Consider the following 20,303-nt stretch of genomic DNA (forward strand, 5'->3'; position numbering starts at 1 on the left):
CAAGGTTAAAAAAAGGGGGTGTTTGCCTCACCCTTTCAAACTTTTATTGTATACGTCGCTTCTGAATTATTGCACAGATGTCATCATAAACTACACAAATGTCAAGTGATCACATGTATAATATTATGTTATCATCGGCTGGAAAACAGCCCGGACGGCGACTCCCATACAGGGTTGTTTCTTGCACAGTAAATTGCGTAAGATGTGCAGAGGGCACAGTGTCCTAACCTTCGTTTTAACTCTCTCACCTCACTGTCTTTCTTATGTAGAGGGCATAACGATTTTGATCTTGCATATACTTGAGGTCAGCAACTGGTCAAACGTTATATCATCAGATTCTCTGTTTGGTGAAATTGAAATTGTCCATTTGTACAGATGGGAAACCTGGTTGAACAGCTGGAGCAGTTTCGGGAGGACCTGGTGGATAAGGAGGAGGAGATCCAGAGACTTCACATGGAGATCCAGATCCAGCACAGGGAGATGACAGCACACACTGATGGGGAGCAGCACACTGCACAGCTGCTGGAGGAGAACTCCAACCTCAAGGTAAGGTCACACTTTCATGACTCACACAATTAGTAAATCCACATTTTGTACATCTCACTCTGTACGAAAACAAGAAAACTGCTACATGTAAGTTACACAGTAACAGTAATAAATCTTCTTAATGCAAATTGAACTGTTTACATTTACTGGTTTGTTATAGATGCTGGCAATTCAAAATAACAGTATTCCCTTGACTGGCTAAAGTATCAAGCATTACTGACATATCACAACATTGTTGATTTGCAGTCTGCCCTTAAGACCTTGCAAGACCAAGCTGAGGAGGACCTGTCCATGCCTAGATATGCCCAGGACCTGCTGGAGGAGAAGAACTGCGAGATCGATCATCTTAACGAAGAGATAAAAAGACTCAGAGAAGACATGGACCAAATGCCTTCAATCTCTGAAACTGATACAACAAGCACGGCTAGCCAAACAGAGGACACCAGTATGGAGGTCAGGGTTCCTGGTCTTGTATACTTTTAATGGCTGGATATTCTCTGATGTAAAAGTCCTTCAGAATTAGATTTAGCACATACTGGGGCTGGCCAATGTCACATTTTCCTTTGATTTAGTAGATGTGAGCTTTCCAGACAAAACAGTGATTATTACATGTTCAACTGTTTTTTCCAGTTCCATTTCCTATATAAGTGTTAGACTTCTTCTACCAGTTTTTATGCTGAAGAAGAGTGATGATTGATGCCCATCATTACTTGAAACATGCAGATTGATTAGAAGTGATCTTCATTGAATTTTTTTACCCACCATCCCAGTTAACATTTTATATAATTGATTTGTATAAAGGACTTATTGTATGTTTCTCTTTGGTTCTAAGCATATGGTGTTGTCATAAGATCTACAGCAGTTGTCTCACCACTTGCTCTGCAAGGTCCTAGCTAGGTGATGTCTCTTGTGAGCTATACTTAGGGTACCTCAAGAGACAAAATACACGTCAACTTGAAATTCGTCATGGCATGCATACTTATGTTGCCAATGTGTCCAATCTGTTAATTTATCAGGGATACACTAAGTCTTGATAATATTTTTCAGTAATTTGCAACAGTTGCAATGATTCTTATATTGCACAGGATGAGGCTGACTGGAGCTCTGTGCTGGAGCAGAAGGAAGAGGATATCTCAGCCCTGAGAGTGGAGCTGCTGAACATGAGGAACAGAGACCCTCTACAGGAACCTGTGGTACAACATGCCATGGAGAGAAATAACCAAGAGTTTGAACAAGCCAAGGTGCTTTTCTTTTTGTTTGTTTGTATTGCATACCTGGTACACCGCCTTATGGCATAACAGTCACCAGGTTTGTACTGGAGAGTACAAGCTGCATATTCAGACAGATTTATTTGATTCACTCACTGAACACAATGGGAAGTACATCTTTCCTGTGAGTGCAGTGGGTTCTTGAGTTGTCGGTGTCCTCAAGCACAGGAACTACATTTAATGTCCTGTCCGAGAGACGTTAAATGTCTTCTGTAATTGTAATGCAGTCAGCAAAATTTCCACACTTTTGGGGGTCACCCATCCATGAAAACAGTCACTGTGCTTTGCACAAAAGGTGTGGATTAGTACAAATGAGGTGCCATTCTAAAGAGAAGGAAGCAGGCTGACATGAAGACATTTTTACTGCTGACTATAAAAAGCATGGGATGTGAATCTATACTTCAATTACTCAATTTAGCTTTGGAAAGTTTGGGTTTAGTCAGTCCCTTCAAGCATCTGTCACAAGGCTTATCTGAACAATAATTGCAAGTAAATGGTGCCTGTTTCATTTACTACTGTAACAGTAACATTTGTGATGTTGTTCCTTCGAATACAAAACAAGTCAACATGAATCAAGAAATAGATTTAAAAACTGTAACAATAGAGATCTGACTAACCACAGCTTTTGATGTAACATTAACTGTTTACAGACACTGGGTTGCCATGTTCATTTTCTGTACAGTGTCTGGTCATATTTTGACACAAGAAATTGGACATCACTAACTAGCTTCAATGCTGTGTTTGCCAGGCTCAGCTACAAGAAGATATCAGACAGATAGAAGATCAGCTCAGAACTCAACAAACAGAAACAGAATCTTTGAAGCAACAGCTGTTAGGAGACCAGACAACGGAGACTGCAGAGCGGGAGAAATCTGATGCTGAAGAACTGAGAACTGCTGCACTGGAGCAACAAGCTGCAGCAGAGGAAGCAGAGGCTGCCGCACAACGGGAAAGAGCTGAGGCAGAACAAGAGAAACTTGCAGCACAGCAGGAAAGAGCTGCAGCAGAACAGGAGAGAGCTGCAGCAGAACAAGAGAAACTTGCAGCACAGCAAGAGAGAGCTGCGGCAGAGGAAACAGAGGCTGCCGCACAACGTGAGAGAGCTGCAGCAGAACAGGAGTGGGTCGCAGCAGAACAAGAGAAACTTGCAGCACAGCAGGAGAGAGCTGCAGCAGAGGAAGCAAAAGCTGCAGCACAACAGGAGAAAACTGCAGCAGAAGAACAGAAAATTGCAGCACAACAGGAGAAAGCTGCAGCAGAGGAACAGAAAATTGCAGCACAACAGGAGAAAGCTGCAGCAGAGGAACAGAAAATTGCAGCACAGCAAGAGAAAACTGCAGCAGAGGAAGCAAAAACTGCTGCACAACAGGAGAAAGCTGCAGCAGAGGAACAGAAAATTGCAGCACAACAGGAGAGAGCTGCAGCAGAGGAAGCAAGATCGGCAGCAAAACAGGAGACAACTGGAACTGAGGAGGCTAAAGCTGGAATGAAGGAACTCTCGGCTCCATCAGAGAGGTTGTCAGACCAAGAGCTGATGAAAAAGAATGAAGAACTGAGACAGCTTCAAGAAGTTTCCAGTCAACTTCAGGCACAGCTTGAAAATACAGAGAAGCAATTGATAAATCGTGATAAGGAAGTTTCAAAGCTGGAAGAAAAAGTGTCCTCTTTGCTACGATTGCAGTCAGAAGATGTGCAGGTGGATGCTGCAGTGAGACAGCGTCAGGAGGATGGTCCAGTTGGAAGTAATGACTACAGAGTTACAGATGACAGGATGGCAGAACTACAGGTAAGAGTGAGACATGAAGAATTATCTTTGTAGTTTACCTGCACTGACAACTTGACTTGTAGATACAAAGATTCAGTTATCATTTGAAATGCCTTAAGCTTACAAACAGAGATTGTTTACTATTTAGATGTAACTTATTGTAAAATGTTTGATTTAAAAAAAAGTTGGTTTCCTGTTCTCTGGTAACCGAAATTTCGGTATTGGGGTGCATAAAACATACATTGTAGGCCCACGCCACATCATTCACATTTCAGGCATACACCACTTTGGAAGTATTTAGAATCAAACCTTACAAAATAGGCAACTACCTGTAGTCACAAGCCACATTGAAACAGTACGTCCATTTCAACCAGCAACCACTTTTTGCTGGCTGCGGATAATATGGTCCCCCCTCTCCACAGATAAAATTGGAAGACATGTTAACCTTACACCAGTTGTTGTTTCTGCAGGCGGAACTTACATCCCAAGCACAAAGACATGAAGAAGAAGTAGTTCTGCTGAAGAGCAGCCTTCAGACTGAGATGGAGAGAGTGAAAGAACAGCTGAGAGAGGAGTACAGGACACGACTAGAAAACATCCGAGTGTCTACACAGGGCAGCGCACTCAAACAGGTCAGGACAAACAATTTGAGAGACTCTTTTTGCACCACTCTTGCTTTATTTCCAATCTATTTCTTTTAGTTTTACAAGTTGAACATTTTGGTGACCATTTGTCACCTTCATTATGGCAATTTTGACTGGTTAACTGGAAAATTATGGAATGGCTTCAGAATCTTAGTAATATAGTAAGTCAAAGATTCCTGAATTGGGCTGGGAAGTGTGGTGATTTCTTCCAAGTTGGGAAAAATAGGAGTGGGCATTTCCAATAGCCAGTTAGTTAAAATGGTGTGGCCACAGGAAGAAAAATTATTTCTAGCATTCCAACATTTTGTTTTCTTTGTGTTGGACCAAATGTTAAAGTTGCTTTGCAATATCTAATCTGACAAGTCAAACTTTATTCCAACCCCTTCTTGTGTTATTTCAGAAGTTAGATGAGATCCGGGCAGAGCTGACCTGGCAGCATCAGCAGCACATCAGGGACATCCAGGAGAATGCAGAGAGAGATGCACAGATGAGGGTGGAGGAACTGGAACTCAGACACAGGTCACACATGTTGTACCAGGGTTGTAGCCAGCACCTGTTCTTCCGTCCTTTCACGGAATTTTGCAGCTGGGGACGGAAAAAATGTTTGCCTATTCTGTCCTCTGTGAGCAAAATTTAACCTTCAAAATGCAGGAAATAGTGTTTGAGGGTCTAGATTTCAAATTTCTTCTTAGGAGCATGCTCCCGGACCCACCTAGGAACCCTGTGCCAAAGCCATTCAAAATCGAGGGGACGGAAATTGATTTCTGGCTGGCTACAACCCTGTGTTGTACTATGAAATACTTCCTTTTATATATACTGTAGGGATTTAATATCGCGGTAGCGGGAAAAAGGACTTTTGCTGTGGTTTTAATTTCACGGTAACACCATAGACTGCAGTCTAATACCACCATAGAAAAATATTCGCGGTCAGTGGTTTTATGTTCGCGGTGAAGTGGTCACCGCAAAAACCGCGAACATTAATCCACTGCAAACATTTCTACATTAACAGTATTATGCATCAGATTCTGTTTTTTCTCCTACATGCATGTTAGATTGATTTAATAATTCATCAATGGATGAATGCAAATTTCTGTTTTTTTGCGGGTGTGTTCAAGAAAGTGTATGCACTGAGTTCAAATACAAGAATTATTCAATCTCTACAGTACTGGATAAAAAAATGGATATTTACAAAAAAATGTACTTCCGGACGTTTCGAGTGACATCCATCACAGTGACTCTTCTTCAGTGTCACTAGAATGAACTAGCAGAACAATTCAATACAAGTATAGCTAACTAGAAAAACTGGTAGAACCACTAATTCATAGGATCATTATGCAAATGTCACTCAAATGTAAATCGTGTTAGCATAGTTCCCTATGGTCAGACAACACCATAGTCATTAGGAAAAACTTATTGTCCTTTGTGATGCAAGGCGGGGTCCCATGTACTGGAGAGTTCTACCCGGAGTCCTCCCTTAGTCTTTTCTTATTAAAGGTACTGGCAGAGGTTCGTGTGAATCACTCATTTTAGTACCAAAATGCTGCATGATTGTGTAGCACTATCTTGAGGTGTCCAAGGGATATCACTTAATTATATTAGGTTATCTGGAATCTTAGAGGCCGCTAGGAATGGATTCAATGATACAATATTCACAAATTGAGTTTTGTATAAGTTGTAGCTGCTTTTTCTTGATTCTTGCTGTATTGTATCAGTTGGCCTGTTGATAGTAGAAGGGATATTTTTTACATTTATTTCCAGAACTGCAAACTGTTTTCTTCTCAAAGCTGTGAATTCAAACTTTCTTCTGAGTTGCCCCAAAGTCTTTTCTTAATTGGTACTCAATGATTGTGTGTGTGGAAATAGAGATACTTAAACTCAAAGAAATTAAACGATTTGTCTGAAATTAACTGAGATTGTTTGACTCCACATTTTCAGGCAGCACATAGAAGAGTTACAGAGTCAGTACGGGAGAGTGCAGATGCCAGGTGTGTCAGAAGCAGACAGACTGCAGACAGACCTGCTGTACAGACTGGACACTCAGCATGGTCCTGGTACGGAGACTGGCAGCAGCACTAGAGGTCAGTAATGTTCCAGCATATTAACTGTAAATTCATTTTAAGTTTGTGGGATTTAATTTTGCATTAGTGGGAAAGTGGAGTGTTCGCAGTGGTTTTAAGTCGGGGTAGTGCCATACACAGTGTGTAGTCACATACTGTAATGGAAAAATGGGTACATTGCAGAAGTTTGACTTTTACAGACAAAGCTTTAACTAGAGACTCTGGTATTGATTTTGAGAACAAAGTTAGATAGGGCTCTATCGAGTTAAATATGTACTAGCCTGGTCTCGACGTCCAGTTGGTATGATGTTGTGTATAAATTGGAAAGATTATACATGTAGCTACCATAGAGTTACTGATTCCAGTTCTGAAGGGAGGTACATGAAGTAAGGTTTGCATTAGCCAATGATTATGTTTTGCTGACATTCTACTTTATCCTATGTTGTGTACCCAAGTTTTATTTTGTGCACTTACATGTTAGGTGCACATTTTCTCAAAAAGAGATTTTATATCTTGCAAAGTGTTAAATATATGTCAGGGAGGCATGAGGTCCCCAAAACTCTTGTTTGCTTTCAATTGTTTTTGTTTTGTTTGAATTGTCTTGTTTTATAACAGCATGCACATCCTCCCACTCCCAGCCCATATCGTCACTGTACATATTCCCACTCCCACTCCCATCTCATTACTGTATTTAACAGCTTGTAAGAGTAACCATGATTGTTTTCCCAGCCTCCCCCACCATGTACACACCAGCAGGATCAGAGCTGGGACACAGACTGCAGGATGAGATAGATGCCACAGAGAGGCTAGACAACAACCTGGTCAACCAGCTGAGGCAGCGACAGCAGGGGGTGGGGCAGGACCACAGTGATTCTGAAGTGGATGATATTGTGTCTACAAGATTGGAGGTAAACACAATGGTTACCATGATCGTCCTGGTGGCTCAATGCTAGTGCCTCACCCATCACACCCAAACGTTGCAGGCCATCCCAACTTCTGTCGTGTTACTGTCGTATTGAGGTCGCCGAAGGGCAGCTCTCTCCAGACCCTTGCGATTTAGCCCTGCCTATTTCAAGCTCCTCGCAATTCAGCCCCTGGCTGCGAAGAGAGAGTAGTCGGCCCACCCAATAACATTATAACAACTACTACAGGCTTATTCTTCCTTCGGACCATCAAAGAGTGGAACAAACTTGGGCCTTGTGTGGCAGAGGCGGGGCAAGGACCCAAGTTGTTTTGTAGGGCCATCCCCACACATCCTTATTTATGTACACATGTACATGTATATTTCTCAGAACATGTCATTTCTAAAAATCCAAATGAATATAATGAATATACCTAACAGACTGCATTCACTTGTCATGCCCTTTGCAGACACAAAAATGGACCTCAGCATTTTTCCTTTTTTTATTATTCTGTAACACTCACTTGTGTTGTAACTTAATCCATGCTCAACTGCTACAAAGCTAATTCTATGAGACTGACCAGTAGAAAAGAAGATGGAGAGGAAAAGAGCGAGTTTCACTGCAGTTGTAAATTTCAGTTCAAGACAAGGTACATGTACTAATACTGTGTGTTGACTTGTACATGTGTAGGGGCTGCTGCGAAGGTTACACACAGAAGGCAGCAAAGTGCTGTCCTTGTCGGAGCTACAGTTTATCCAGCAGCACAGCATGTCAGCCCGGCCACCTGTCCCTGATGGGGCTGAGAGAGACACTCTGCAGCAGTCTGTTAAACAACAAGGTGAAGACTATGATTCAGTTTTATAGCAACTTGCATTAAAAGTGTTTATGATACCAATGACATCAATAAATAACTATTTTTCCACCTTATGATGTTGTAGGACATCAAACCATTGAAAAAATCATCCTCCAGATCATGATTTTTCCTACTTGGTGATTAGATTGAACAGTGATTTTTCTTGTCATGACATCACAATATATATGACAGCCAGGTTAGAACTTTGCGCTGTGGTTCACAGAAAAAGTTTGAGAAGCAAATTAATTGTATGTGATTATGATAATTAAGCACTGTTTGTTTGTCAAATAATGTTTTTCCCATGCAAACCGTAGTACCAGGTTCCCAACTGGCTGCGGCCTTATTCATATGACATCATGACAGGTATAGTGTTGTTTGATATGATTACCTGGTGGCAAGAGTCAAAAGCTGGAAATATGGCTTTTTGGATGTTCAATATCATCAGAAGGTTGTGATTTGGTGTAAACGTTTATGTCCATTGAATGATACTAATTCTTGTTTAAGATGATAACAAAATGAATGTCATATACAAGTTAAAGATACAAACAAGGTAGTTTTAAGGAATCCATGGTTTTGACACTTCACAGTGGAGTTGCTAGAGTATAAGCTGAACCAAGAGAAGACCATGGTGGAAGATCTGCAGTCATCTCTGCTGTCTGAGAGGAAGAGAAATGGAGAACTTGTGTCTACAGTGGAGGAGGAAAGGAGAGCTGTATCCTGCCTACAGAACGAGCTGTCCAGTCTGAAGATGCTGGTTGAAAGTTTACGTGCTGCTCTGGACAGGGAGCAGACAAAGTTGGCTTCAGTCAGGTTTGTGTTGTATCTTTCTTACAGTATCCACTAGCGCTACAGGTAAGGTGTGCAGATATTCAATGATTGAAGGCTCCTGAATGAAAGCATCCAAGGCTGTTATTATCCATAATGTTATGTCATACCTGGGCTGCAATAACGTTCAATATAGGTGTTCCAGACCGGGTGATAAAAACGGTATCACACAGGCTTCGAAGTTTTATCAAGCTTCCATCGAATAATTTTGAACATACTCTGCGCAAGCTGAGAGTGGTTAGGTTGAAAATTCAAATCCCTGATTCGGACGTTGGAACATTGCTGTTGTAAAAGTTTTTGTCCGAGGGCACCAAATTAAATCAACTTTTGGCGCGTTTCGCATCGAAACATATGTTTTCTCAGGTGGGTATGGCATAAGTAAAATACAACACTGTGCGCCCAGGTTGTTTGTTACTGTATGAGTGAAATGGAAGAACACAGCAACTGTTTCAGCAGAACACTGACAAGAAGGATCCATAGATTTGTAACTTACACAATAATCCCCTTAGTGAAGGGACTAGTACCGGTAATGTTTTCGACAGCAATTATGTGTCTGTCTGTGAGCATGATACACACTGTAACTCTAGAATGCCTGGATGAATTGCCTTGATTCTTGGCATATGGAGAGTTAACTGATGAAGCCTTGAAACAATTAAATTTTTGCCCCCTTACCAGCCTTCCATGGTACTGCAGAGGAACTTAGGTTTTAATATCTTTTTCTGTGTTAGTGGTGCGTTAGAGTCTGAGAAAGCCCATGTGAAGTCCCTCCTGGAGGCGCTGGAGATAGAGAGACATGCTGTGCAGCAGCTGCAGGATGAGGTGGATGCAGACAGGGACCAGAGTCTGGACCAACAGCACCGAGATGGACAGGTTATCAAGGTACCACATACTTCAACATCTGCAGATATGATTTATGCTGTATGGAGTGTGTATTATGCTCTATCAGTAATGACCAAACTTAAAATGCACGATTTTTTATTCCCAGTGTGTCCATAGGAATAGTGGTAGTTTTGGGCCCCCTAATTTATAATGCTAGTTAAACTGCAGGGATGTTTTTGTTAAAATCTTTTATTGGGTATGTACTAATTTTGACAGAGATATATGCATCCAGTAAGATGAAGATTAGGCAAATTTGGACTTAAATTGCATAACTAGTTTGATAAATTTGATAAATCCACTTTTTTCCATAATTTGTTTTATATACCAGTTATGTAATTTGTACTAATCAAATTATAATAGCAAATGAAACATTCAATTTAGCAGATACCAGTTTTGCAATAAAAGCGCATTGTGCATACTTATCATACTAAGAATTTTTACTAACTCAAGATTTTATCTGTACTTACTTATACCCAAACATCATAACTGACAAATGTTATGTGGTCACTCTCCTTAGAAGTTGAAAGAGGGCCTTGCTTTGGAGCAGGGCAAGAGTGCCGAACTCTCCCGGTCACTGGAAGATGAGAAGTTGCGACTCATCTCTCTACAAAGGGAACTGGAGAAGGAGCGGGAAAACAAGACGGGGGTCGTTCAGGAGAAGGACTTCAAACTACAAGAGCTCATGAAAAAATTGGACAGAGAGACCACACGGTATGTTTTTGCCATAAAATGTGTAGTCAGAATAACCCAGAAAGCTAATTTTTTACTATTTGCTGCTGCTGCCATGATTCTTCTGCCTTACATGTTAGGGTATGATGTTTTTGTGTGACCTGTGTTTCTGTATGGATCTTTTGTTTGTAGCCCCAAGTTCCAAACTGAAGATTGTCAAAGCAGAGGTTTCTGTGTAGAGCTAGGAAAAGGTGGCATCTGAAATTTTAGATAAAAAAGTCTGTTTCTGCATCAGAGCTTTACATCCTTCTCTGAACAGAGACGGAGTGCACCATAAACTTTCTGCAACTTATGATCCACTGCTCACAGAGTCATGTGTGCTATCTTACATAATGTGACATCACAGAAGCAGTGGATTGTCCATTCCTTGACAAAGGCTGGATTTGATCAGTCAAAAATTTGGGTGTTGAACATTGCAGTTCAATTTACTTCAGAATGACTTCTACCAAGAACACAAATGAACTTTCGAGTTAAGTATTCTAGAACACCTTTCTTGTTGTTTGTGTGCTATTATGACTTATTTTTACACATTAGTTTGTCTTTCTAAGTGGATGTCATCCATGAAATTTACTTTCTTTAACTATAACCATTTATAAGACATTATCAGGGACATACATGTATGATTAAGTGGTAGGTACACAAGGGGTTGATCTCTACGAGTTTATTCAATACTTTGTCTGTGTTTTGGTTCAGAGCCGACACAGTGACTGCTGCACTGGAGAAACAACAGAGTGTAGCCAAACAGCTGCAACTTTCCTTAGAAGAGTTAAAACAGACGAGGGCTGACTTGGAGAGAAGAAAAGAGGTAACATGTGTTTTGTATCATTGTACATTATACATGAATTACTGTTTAATGTCTGCCCAACACCCAGTCTGGATCTGGCCAGCAGATTGGAGTGGTTTTACTATAACCTATCACTTCAAAATACATGACTGTAGCTCACTATGATTGATATGTATATCTTCTCTAAAAATCATGTTTGAAAAATGACATCTAGCAGGTTTTAGCTTCAGCTGTAAATTATGCTAAATTGATATAATGTAGAGTACATAAACTATGATATCAAGACTATTATTATGATCATCATGATATTTCATGAAAAAATTTGATATGCTGCATCACTTAGTCTAGTGTGAAAGAACAAAAATGAAGAATCTTTTGGTATACTATACTCTCTGACACAGTGTGTTAAGTCATGTGTTCAACTTTCCTGATGACCACTTAGATTTCATATTGAGAGTAGCTTTTTTTTGTGGCCAAACTTTTTTCTCGTCACCCTCACATCAGTTTAAGGTTCCCAGCGGATGTTATTCACTAGTTAATTGAATCATCATAACCTAAGGAGACCAGGGTTGTAGCCAGCCTGAAATCATTTTCCGTCCCCTCGATTTTGAATCCTATTGAGTGCCCAAGGCGCGAGACGTCGCGCCAAAGGCACCATGTTCCATAGGGGTCCAGGAGCATGCTCCGCTGGAAAATTTTGAAATCCTGAAATGCTATTTCCTGTATTTTGAGGTGTAAATTTTGCTGCTAGACTAAGCTGTTCAACGGCACCTGTCTTGGTAAAGAATTACACAAGGGAGACATTTTTTTATGTCTTTACATATCGATTTTTGTCCATCACAGAGGAGAGAATGTGCAAAATTATTTTCCGTCCCCTGAGCTGCAAAATTCCGTTAAAGGACGGGTGCTGGCTACAACCCTGACGGAGACTTAACTGATTACAGTATCTTGCTTAAAATTATTGTACATTGAAACAGGCCTCTATCAGTGAGCTGCAGTCTCTCCTGGATGCTGAGAAGGAACATTCCCTGGACTTGAAGACAACCTTGGATAGAGAGAGACAGGTGGCGGCCAGCTTGAGGCAATCCATAACTAAGGAAAGGACCAAAATGTCTGAGGAACTGGAACGGGAAAGAAGTCTTCGTAATCAGTTGAAAAATACGGTGGAAAAAATGGAGGTAACTTTATTTTCTTTTATTTCTGAATCCATTAGATAGTACCTTGTACATGCCAGTACCATTATTTGTGTTCAGTACTGTAGTAAATAAACATTTTCTAAAAAAGACTTAATGAACAAAACTAAATGAACAAACCTTAACTGTTAGGAAGTTCAGAAATCTATAATTATTCTGTACATTCTAACAAGCTTAAGGCAAAAAAGAATTACAGCCAAGGAAAAAATGATGTAAAAATAGATAATATATATATATATATCACAGATACACGTCAGAACTTAAAGCTACTAATCACAGTGATGCTAAATTATTACAGTGTCATCAACTACAAAATGCTATTCTCCAGTGGCATATGTTCTGGTGTACATTTTGTATGTGCAGCCCGGTGTCTGACAAACTTTGAAGGAAAATTCCCTTTTCCCTTCACAGAGACAAAGCCGAGAAGCTTCAGCTTCCCTTCAGCAGGAGAAGACCAACACTGTCCAGCTGCAGGCTGAAAGGGACCGTCTGCAGGCCAAGCTGGCTGTACTGGCTGACAGGGAAGCTGCTACTGAAAGGCAGAGGCAGAAAGACAAGCAGTCCCTGGTAACTATGCTTAACAGTGCTCCCACCCTGTATTGCTAGCTGATATCAAGCTCAACAACTAGATCCAGTATTCTGTAAATGTTTAGCATCAAGACTTAGTCCTTTATATAGTGCCACCAATTATTGTATTAACTGGTATTAGGGCATGGTACCAGTACAGGAAATTTAGGTAGAGTCCAGGTCCAGAGGATAAGGTCCAGGTCCAGACCTAAACGTGCCCCTAAATTGTGTGTAAAATCTTGTGAACGGGGGTTACACAATAAGTCCATTTCACTACAAAGGATTATGTTTGGTGGAGTATCTGACATTCATTGGCATTTTAAAATTCTATCCATCCGGCAAGTCATGTAAACAACACTAACTGCCTCTGTTTTAGACCAAGTTTGACTGTAGCTTGGTGAAAATAACTTGAAGTTCAACCCTCCTCTATTTCACTCTTGTTCTTAAGCCCTTACCGCTTACCGCTTACCGGTCCCTTGACCGGGGGTGGTCGTGGGGGCACTTAGCAGCTGAAGCCCTGATAGGCTCTAAAACACGTACTAAAAAAAAATGCCTGCCGGTATAATCTTTTCATTTTCTAATCAGTCCAACATCCGGTCCGCTGATTTTTTTCAGGTCCGTTTTTTTCTGGACCGGTCCAACAAGAAAATAATGGTTTTGCATTGGTACTGTGTACCTGTGCCCACCCCTATCTGGTATATTCAATGCCACATTTGCCTTAAGTACATTATTGTATAACCCATGGAAGGAATTATGTCAGAGTTGTGAGACCTGGAACTTGAATCTCGGTCAGAGGAAGAGGCACCACTGAGTATTTCTGTTATTTCTCTTCACAGCAGCAGAAAGAAAAAGAGATTCAACAGCAGCAGCAGAAGATTGCTGAACTCCAGCAGCAACAGAAGTCCCAAGCAGATAGGCTGGGTGGTGGGGAGAGCACAACTGGACGAGAGAAGGTGGGTATAGGCTATAGCAGCCATGTACATTATGTATATGGTATTTTTCTTCTCTCTTTCATGATTGGTGCTCAATTTGGAATCTCTCCTCTCTGCAGTTATTGAAATATATTGAATATGCCTAGTTTCTCAAACTATAGATGTGTTGGTTGTCATTTTATTGTCTGTTAAGTTGGTCCCTGTGCTGGACTGCTAGGGCCACAAACAAAGGGTTTTCTTAGACATGTTTTTTAGACATGAAACATATTTTCAACCGTAAAATAAAAATATCACTGTGTGGCTTTTTGGTATATGTTCATGCCCAAACAAGGCACAATTTTAAGGCACAGAAGCAATAATTTCAGATCTATGAATAAAATTTGGGTGTCCTGGAGTACTATGTAAAGCTGTCTCAATACTGCTTTCCCAGTAAGTGGGCCTAGGGCCTTACCAGTACCTACATGTACATCGTAGATATCTGACTGTGACATTGTAGATATCTGACACTAAATGCTCACTTGAAGTATGCGGCAAACAAGACAATAGTCATGTAAAAGTACCTCTTGTGAAAGGTAACATAAGAGTTGTTTTATATCTCAGGAAACCAGAGGCGTGTCGCCGCGCAGCCATCACTATTCTCCAGAAGCTCTAACCAGACACAAACAACAGCTGGCCTCTTTGTGCCAGTCACTACAGCTGCAGCTCCTCAGGCTGAAGGAGACGTTACCAAGTCATGCTCACAGGTATTTTATTTAGCACATCATTGTACACTCATTTGTCTCAGTCTTCCCAGGTCTTCTGAAAAGGCAAAACGTTACTGCCGAGTTGATACTCTCCATGCAACGTACAGTCAAACCTGTCTATAGCGGCCACTCGGGACTGGTTAAAATTGGCCACTATAGAGAGGTGGCCACTATAGAGAAAATGCTTATTAATTGACCACGCGCAATAAGTTACACATGGTTTTAGTAACCATTGATCTTTATTCACAATCATAATACATTACTTTACATGTACTGCAATGGTTGTTACACTATATGTATTAAGAAAACAAAAGCAAAAAAAGTTTTAAATGTTTTGCAGTTGATATTGTGTGAAGAGATCGGTATCGTCATGTTTCTTTGATCCTTCGGCTTGTATCCTTTGATACTTCGCCGTCCGTGTATTCCGAGTTCACACGTCAGATTCGCCCATTATGCTAAATGTGGTACTCGCAAGAAAAGCCTGTCATTTTAGACTTATCTCTTAATAAATGTAAGAATAAAATCCACCATAGTCTGAAGTTCATATCATTTTATTTGTGTAACTATTTAGTCAGAATGTTTTTGTAGTGTAAATTGAAAATACATGGCATTGCTGTTTTTGTTGCAGTGTTGATGCTGAACTGAGTAAGATTGAAGAAATTCAACAAGCAGTTAAGGGACTATCTAATGAGTTGCAGCATATGAGAAGTGCAAACTTGGTAAGTACAGTGGATTATTTTGTTTCCTGAGGAACAGTACATTTTGTATACCTACAGTATCATTTTATGTGAACAAGTGCAAGTGGCACACATAGTAACATTATAATCATATTAAGTTGCAACACAGTTATGCAAATGCATATCATGATTTCAGACATACCAAAGTTTTAACTGGATCTATGGTTGTTGTACATGCATCTGTAGTATGAAAACCATTTGTGTGAATATACAATATTCTTACTCATATTCACAAATTAAATCATAACACTGATTAACCTTTTTATGACATTGAATGTTACCAAGACGTGATTTTATTGAACTAGTTTAACTGTAATATCCAACACAAAAATTGGACTCATGATCACCTAAATTTTCAACTGAACACCACCAGTCTGTGTCAAGGAATAAAAAATCCACTGCTGCCGTGATGTCACGTTATGCAGATAGAACATGTGACTCAGTAAGCAGTGAATCATAGGTTGCAGGACATCTACATTGTATGGTGGTGTTCAGTCGAAAATTTGGGTGAGTCCAATTTTTGTTTTGGATATTACAGTTGAACTAGTTGAAGTTGAAGTTAAGGCAACTTTGAAGTTAAGGCATAATTTTGTCCACCGTAGTCTGGATCAGAACCCACGACTGGACCATCTGTGAATGAGAAGATCCTCCAACAGAACACGGAGCTGACCAGTTTTGTGGCCAGACTCAGTCAGGAGAAGGCTGAGTTGAGGAATGCCCTGGCTGACCTGGAGGAACAGGTGTGGATGTACAGACAGAAGGACAGCACAGCCAACCAGGTAGGAATAAGTACAGTTATGTACAGACAGAAGGACAGCACAGCCAACCAGGTAGGAATAAGTACAGTTATGTACAGACAGAAGGACAGCACAGCCAACCAGGTACAAGGAATAAACACCATCTCCTGTGGTTGTTCAGTCACTAAAAAACCTCAACAAATTCAAAGTTGCTATAACTGTTATTATTATAATATTATAATTATAGCAACTTTGAATTTGTTGAGTTTTTTTTAGTGACTGAACAATGACAGGAAATGATAATTCAGAAGAGGAATTCCAGGCATTCTGTCCTACTGTTGTTTTAACATAATTTGTGATCACTCACTTAAACCCCCTTCACACAAGAGCAAGAATGAGCCGGAATAAGAGCAAGAAAGAGCCGGAATGCCATCAGAATGAAAATTCTTTTCTACACCTGGGAATTCGTTGTGTATTCTAGAAATTCTCACTGCATTCCAGATATTTGTGCCCGTTCTTTTGGCTGGCCCGAAAGTTTTTGACATGCTAAAAACTATCGAGGTGCATTTGAAGTGGAGAAATATCGGATGGCATTTAAAGTGTATTCTAAGACAAAACAAATGTTTTTCACACAACTTCATAGAACTATGATGTACATTCGTTATGACGCTATAATATTCACTTAATCCATACACTGTAACAGGGCTCTAGCCAGCGTCCGTTTTTCCGTCAATTGACGGAAATTTGTTGCGTTTGACGGAAAAATTTTCAAACCAATCCGTCAACCTTGACGGACAAAAATCCTTGGTGGAAGCTTCAGGCGGCTTGGGGACGCCGTCCACGGCCGTAAAAGCCACACACTGTTTGTTTTGCTATTGTTATGATTGTTGTCAATGTGTGTCGGTGCCCTTTCGCATACGATAATCTCATTAAAACCCGTTTTTCAAGGTCTCAGTTCAGTCCTTCTAATTAATTTTCGCGGTTTTCGCGACGATTGAAATTGGCTGACGGAAAAAAGTTTCGAGCTGGCTAAAGCCATGCACTGTAATTTAACTATTCTTACTGCAGTATGACCTCATTCTATGGCATTCCAACATTATTCAAAACAGTCTTATCTCATTCGATGGAGAACCGAAATGGCAAGTCACTTCGAATCCTGCCAGAATGTGGCCAAAAGAATATCTGGAATGCAGTGAGAATGTCTAGTCTACACTTACCAATTCCCAGGAATAGAAAAGAATTTTCATTCTGACGGCATTTTGGCTCATTCTTTTTCATGTGAAGGATATATAAGGTCCATTTGGAATTCCCACCCTAATGGCCATTTTTCTGTGGCAGTTAGAGACGTGGTGCTACCACAAACTTAAAACCACCGCGAAAGGATCCTTTTTCCCCGCTACTGCGAAATTAAATCCCAGTGAACTTAAGAGTCATTGCACGAGAAAACCAGGCAATACCAGGCAGAGGCCGGAAGATGGGGGTCGACCAAATCGACTCAAACTTTTTATGTGTGATAGGTATGTGGAACTATGAACAGCCATATACTTACTAATTTTCGTTATGGCGTTCTGGGACCCCCCTCAGGGACCCTCCAGAATCCAACAATTTATGCCTGAAAATTACTGACATTTCGATGGCTATTCTGAAAAATCTAATTAAGGTACGAACAAAAGTTTTGCATTTTCATATAGCATGGGTTCTAAAGTGATACAGACCAGAAGTTGAAGATAATGCATTAAAGTTAAGAGGGTATGCCAGGGGGTTACCTGAACCATTGAAAGCAGAATTTTTGTCACTGTAAATTTTAGTCATTTTTAAGGCGCAATAAAATCTATACCCAGCGGGTCTGGTGGATGGTTTTAATGTTGATAGAGAGAGGAACATCTACTCATTCAAAAACAATCGTCGTCTAATTGGGCCATACATAACGCGAGCCGTGAGAGGGGGGTCTATATGGGGATTTTTCGGGTTTTGGTCTTTAGTAAATCGGGTGATTTTATTACTCTATGGGGCGTAAGTCATGGCGAATGTTTGCGAAGTTGTTTGTGAACCATGCATAACTGTCAAAATATCATGATTGATAGGCAATATTAATTTGGGCTCCATATGGGGGATTTGGGGATACTATAAAATTAATTTTGCTGATTTTATACATTTTACTGTTGCTTTCTAATGTTATTAAACCGGTATCTGTTCCTAAATTACTTTGTACCTACCAGCTATGTCGTGCATAATAAGAAGGCTCTACATGGGGGTTACCAGGACTTCACAAATGTGATACCATTTAATAGAAAGGGCACATGGAGGCGGATCTACTTCATACATATTGTCTTATTATTGAGAATCATAGAACAAGACCAGAACAAAGGTCAAGATTAATGCTTTTGGGGGTGGATACATGTACATTATACTTTTTTTTCATCAATATGAGTGCACTATAGGTACTGCTATAGACAAAAAGCATTACATCAATGGTTTGTTAATATGCCTGACTATTCATTCACCACTATAAGGTCATGCTGATTTGTGGAACTGATATGAGTATACAAATACAGAAATGGCCGGAAAAAGTAGCCTTTATCATGTCAATATTCAATAATGCTATTCAAATGATGACTACATGTACATTGTACTTTGTTATCAACTACGGTATACTATAGCGCACAGTTTAGGTTACAAAGTGCTGTACATCAATTGCTATTCATTCATTACCATAAGGACAAACCAAAAACAAAATCTATGACGAACCCTTTACATATAGAACCCCTTTAGTATCAAGTAAACTGCCGAGACGCAAATTCAAAAGACAGTTCACTTTTGTTTAAGTGGTGATATAGCACTTTTGTCAAAATGACGCTACGAAAGAATAGATTAAAGTAACAAATTACAATATTACAGCCAAGCAGGTTACAATATTGTACAAGCCTTTCAGTAGCACAGAGCCAGTATGACAGCACACAATTTGTGGTCACTAACATGGAGTCAATTAACTTAGATGGATAGAAGAGGAAGGCGAGTGGCAGGCACTGCAACACACTACAGTCAAACATGTCTATAGCGGCCCCTCGAGGGACTGGAGAAATATGGACACTACAGACAGTTGGCCACTATAGAGAAAATGTTGATCAATTGACCATGAGCAAGCTACAAATGATCTTTCTCACCAAGTAACATTGTCTCGATCGGTAAAGTCACCGACTCACCGACAAAGACTTGCACTTTAATGCTCAAGGCATGCATACCTTCTGCTACCGCCAAAATGACCCTGTCAGGAACTCCAAATCCTCGCAAACTACAATTTCAAACTCGGTGCAGGGTGACATAAGGCTGCAGTATGGTTGCAATAGGCAATGTTTCTGTATCAACGGGACCGGAAATCGTGTGGCCGTGGCCGCGTTGGACAGGTGGCCGCTAAGCCTATTTCTTAATCATTACGAATCCAAGGGACCGACAAAAAGTGGTCACTATGGCCAGGTGGCCGCTAATACAGGTTTGACTGTATATACTAGCATTGACTACATTCATCTTGTCATGTATAAAGACGTAAACTTGACTGCACTAGCAATGTCCAACGGCCTTGAATCATTAAAGATAAAGTGACTAAAACTCAGACCATTTGGATCTGCCCGTTATAGGCTACATGACACTTCAGGGCTCGAAATACTTTTTTCTGCATACCTGCACTAGTGCAGGTAACATTGAAATTACCTGCACCAGACAGATTTGACCTGCACCACTCTGAATTCAGGAAGTACCAAAATTGTTCAGGAACCATTGCTATTTTTTTTCTTTTATACACTCTATACTATAGGTGGTAACAGTCAATGCAGCTAATAACAATCCATATACACCTGAACCATAAGGCATTGATGTATAAAACCCAGTACATGGCCCAGTGCAGCTATGGTGCAGGTAGACACCAGAAATACCTGCACAGCTCCAATTTTACCTGCACTAACCTGCATATGCAGGTGGTATTTCGAGCCCTGTACTTCGTTTCATACAGGTATTGGAAACTATCCAAGGCACATGCTCATACATGTGCAGATTGCTTTTTCACCAAAAAATGTAAAAAGAAAGTGCTTTCAAGAGATTTTGTACCCAACTTGCAATATAAGTTACGCGCTTAGGTCCGACCAGGG

At 40.4% G+C, this 20,303-nt stretch overlaps 1 protein-coding gene across 1 annotated transcript in view; it reads left to right on the forward strand.

Moving 5' to 3' along the window:
• The window catches only part of LOC118424505 (A-kinase anchor protein 9-like), a gene marked incomplete in the record, with an annotated part of 27,713 nt that overhangs the window by 822 nt on the left and 6,588 nt on the right, over positions 1-20,303 (forward strand). The window contains 19 exon segments of the mRNA XM_035833084.1: positions 376-546; positions 793-999; positions 1,632-1,787; positions 2,563-3,600; positions 4,050-4,211; positions 4,624-4,742; positions 6,159-6,301; positions 7,010-7,188; positions 7,873-8,020; positions 8,623-8,845; positions 9,589-9,739; positions 10,257-10,450; positions 11,162-11,273; positions 12,230-12,430; positions 12,857-13,012; positions 13,849-13,965; positions 14,545-14,687; positions 15,316-15,406; positions 16,027-16,203. Coding sequence (XP_035688977.1) covers positions 376-546; positions 793-999; positions 1,632-1,787; positions 2,563-3,600; positions 4,050-4,211; positions 4,624-4,742; positions 6,159-6,301; positions 7,010-7,188; positions 7,873-8,020; positions 8,623-8,845; positions 9,589-9,739; positions 10,257-10,450; positions 11,162-11,273; positions 12,230-12,430; positions 12,857-13,012; positions 13,849-13,965; positions 14,545-14,687; positions 15,316-15,406; positions 16,027-16,203 — 3,888 coding nt within the window.

This window comes from Branchiostoma floridae, chromosome 10 (assembly GCF_000003815.2).
Source record: "Branchiostoma floridae strain S238N-H82 chromosome 10, Bfl_VNyyK, whole genome shotgun sequence".
NCBI lineage: Eukaryota > Metazoa > Chordata > Leptocardii > Amphioxiformes > Branchiostomatidae > Branchiostoma > Branchiostoma floridae.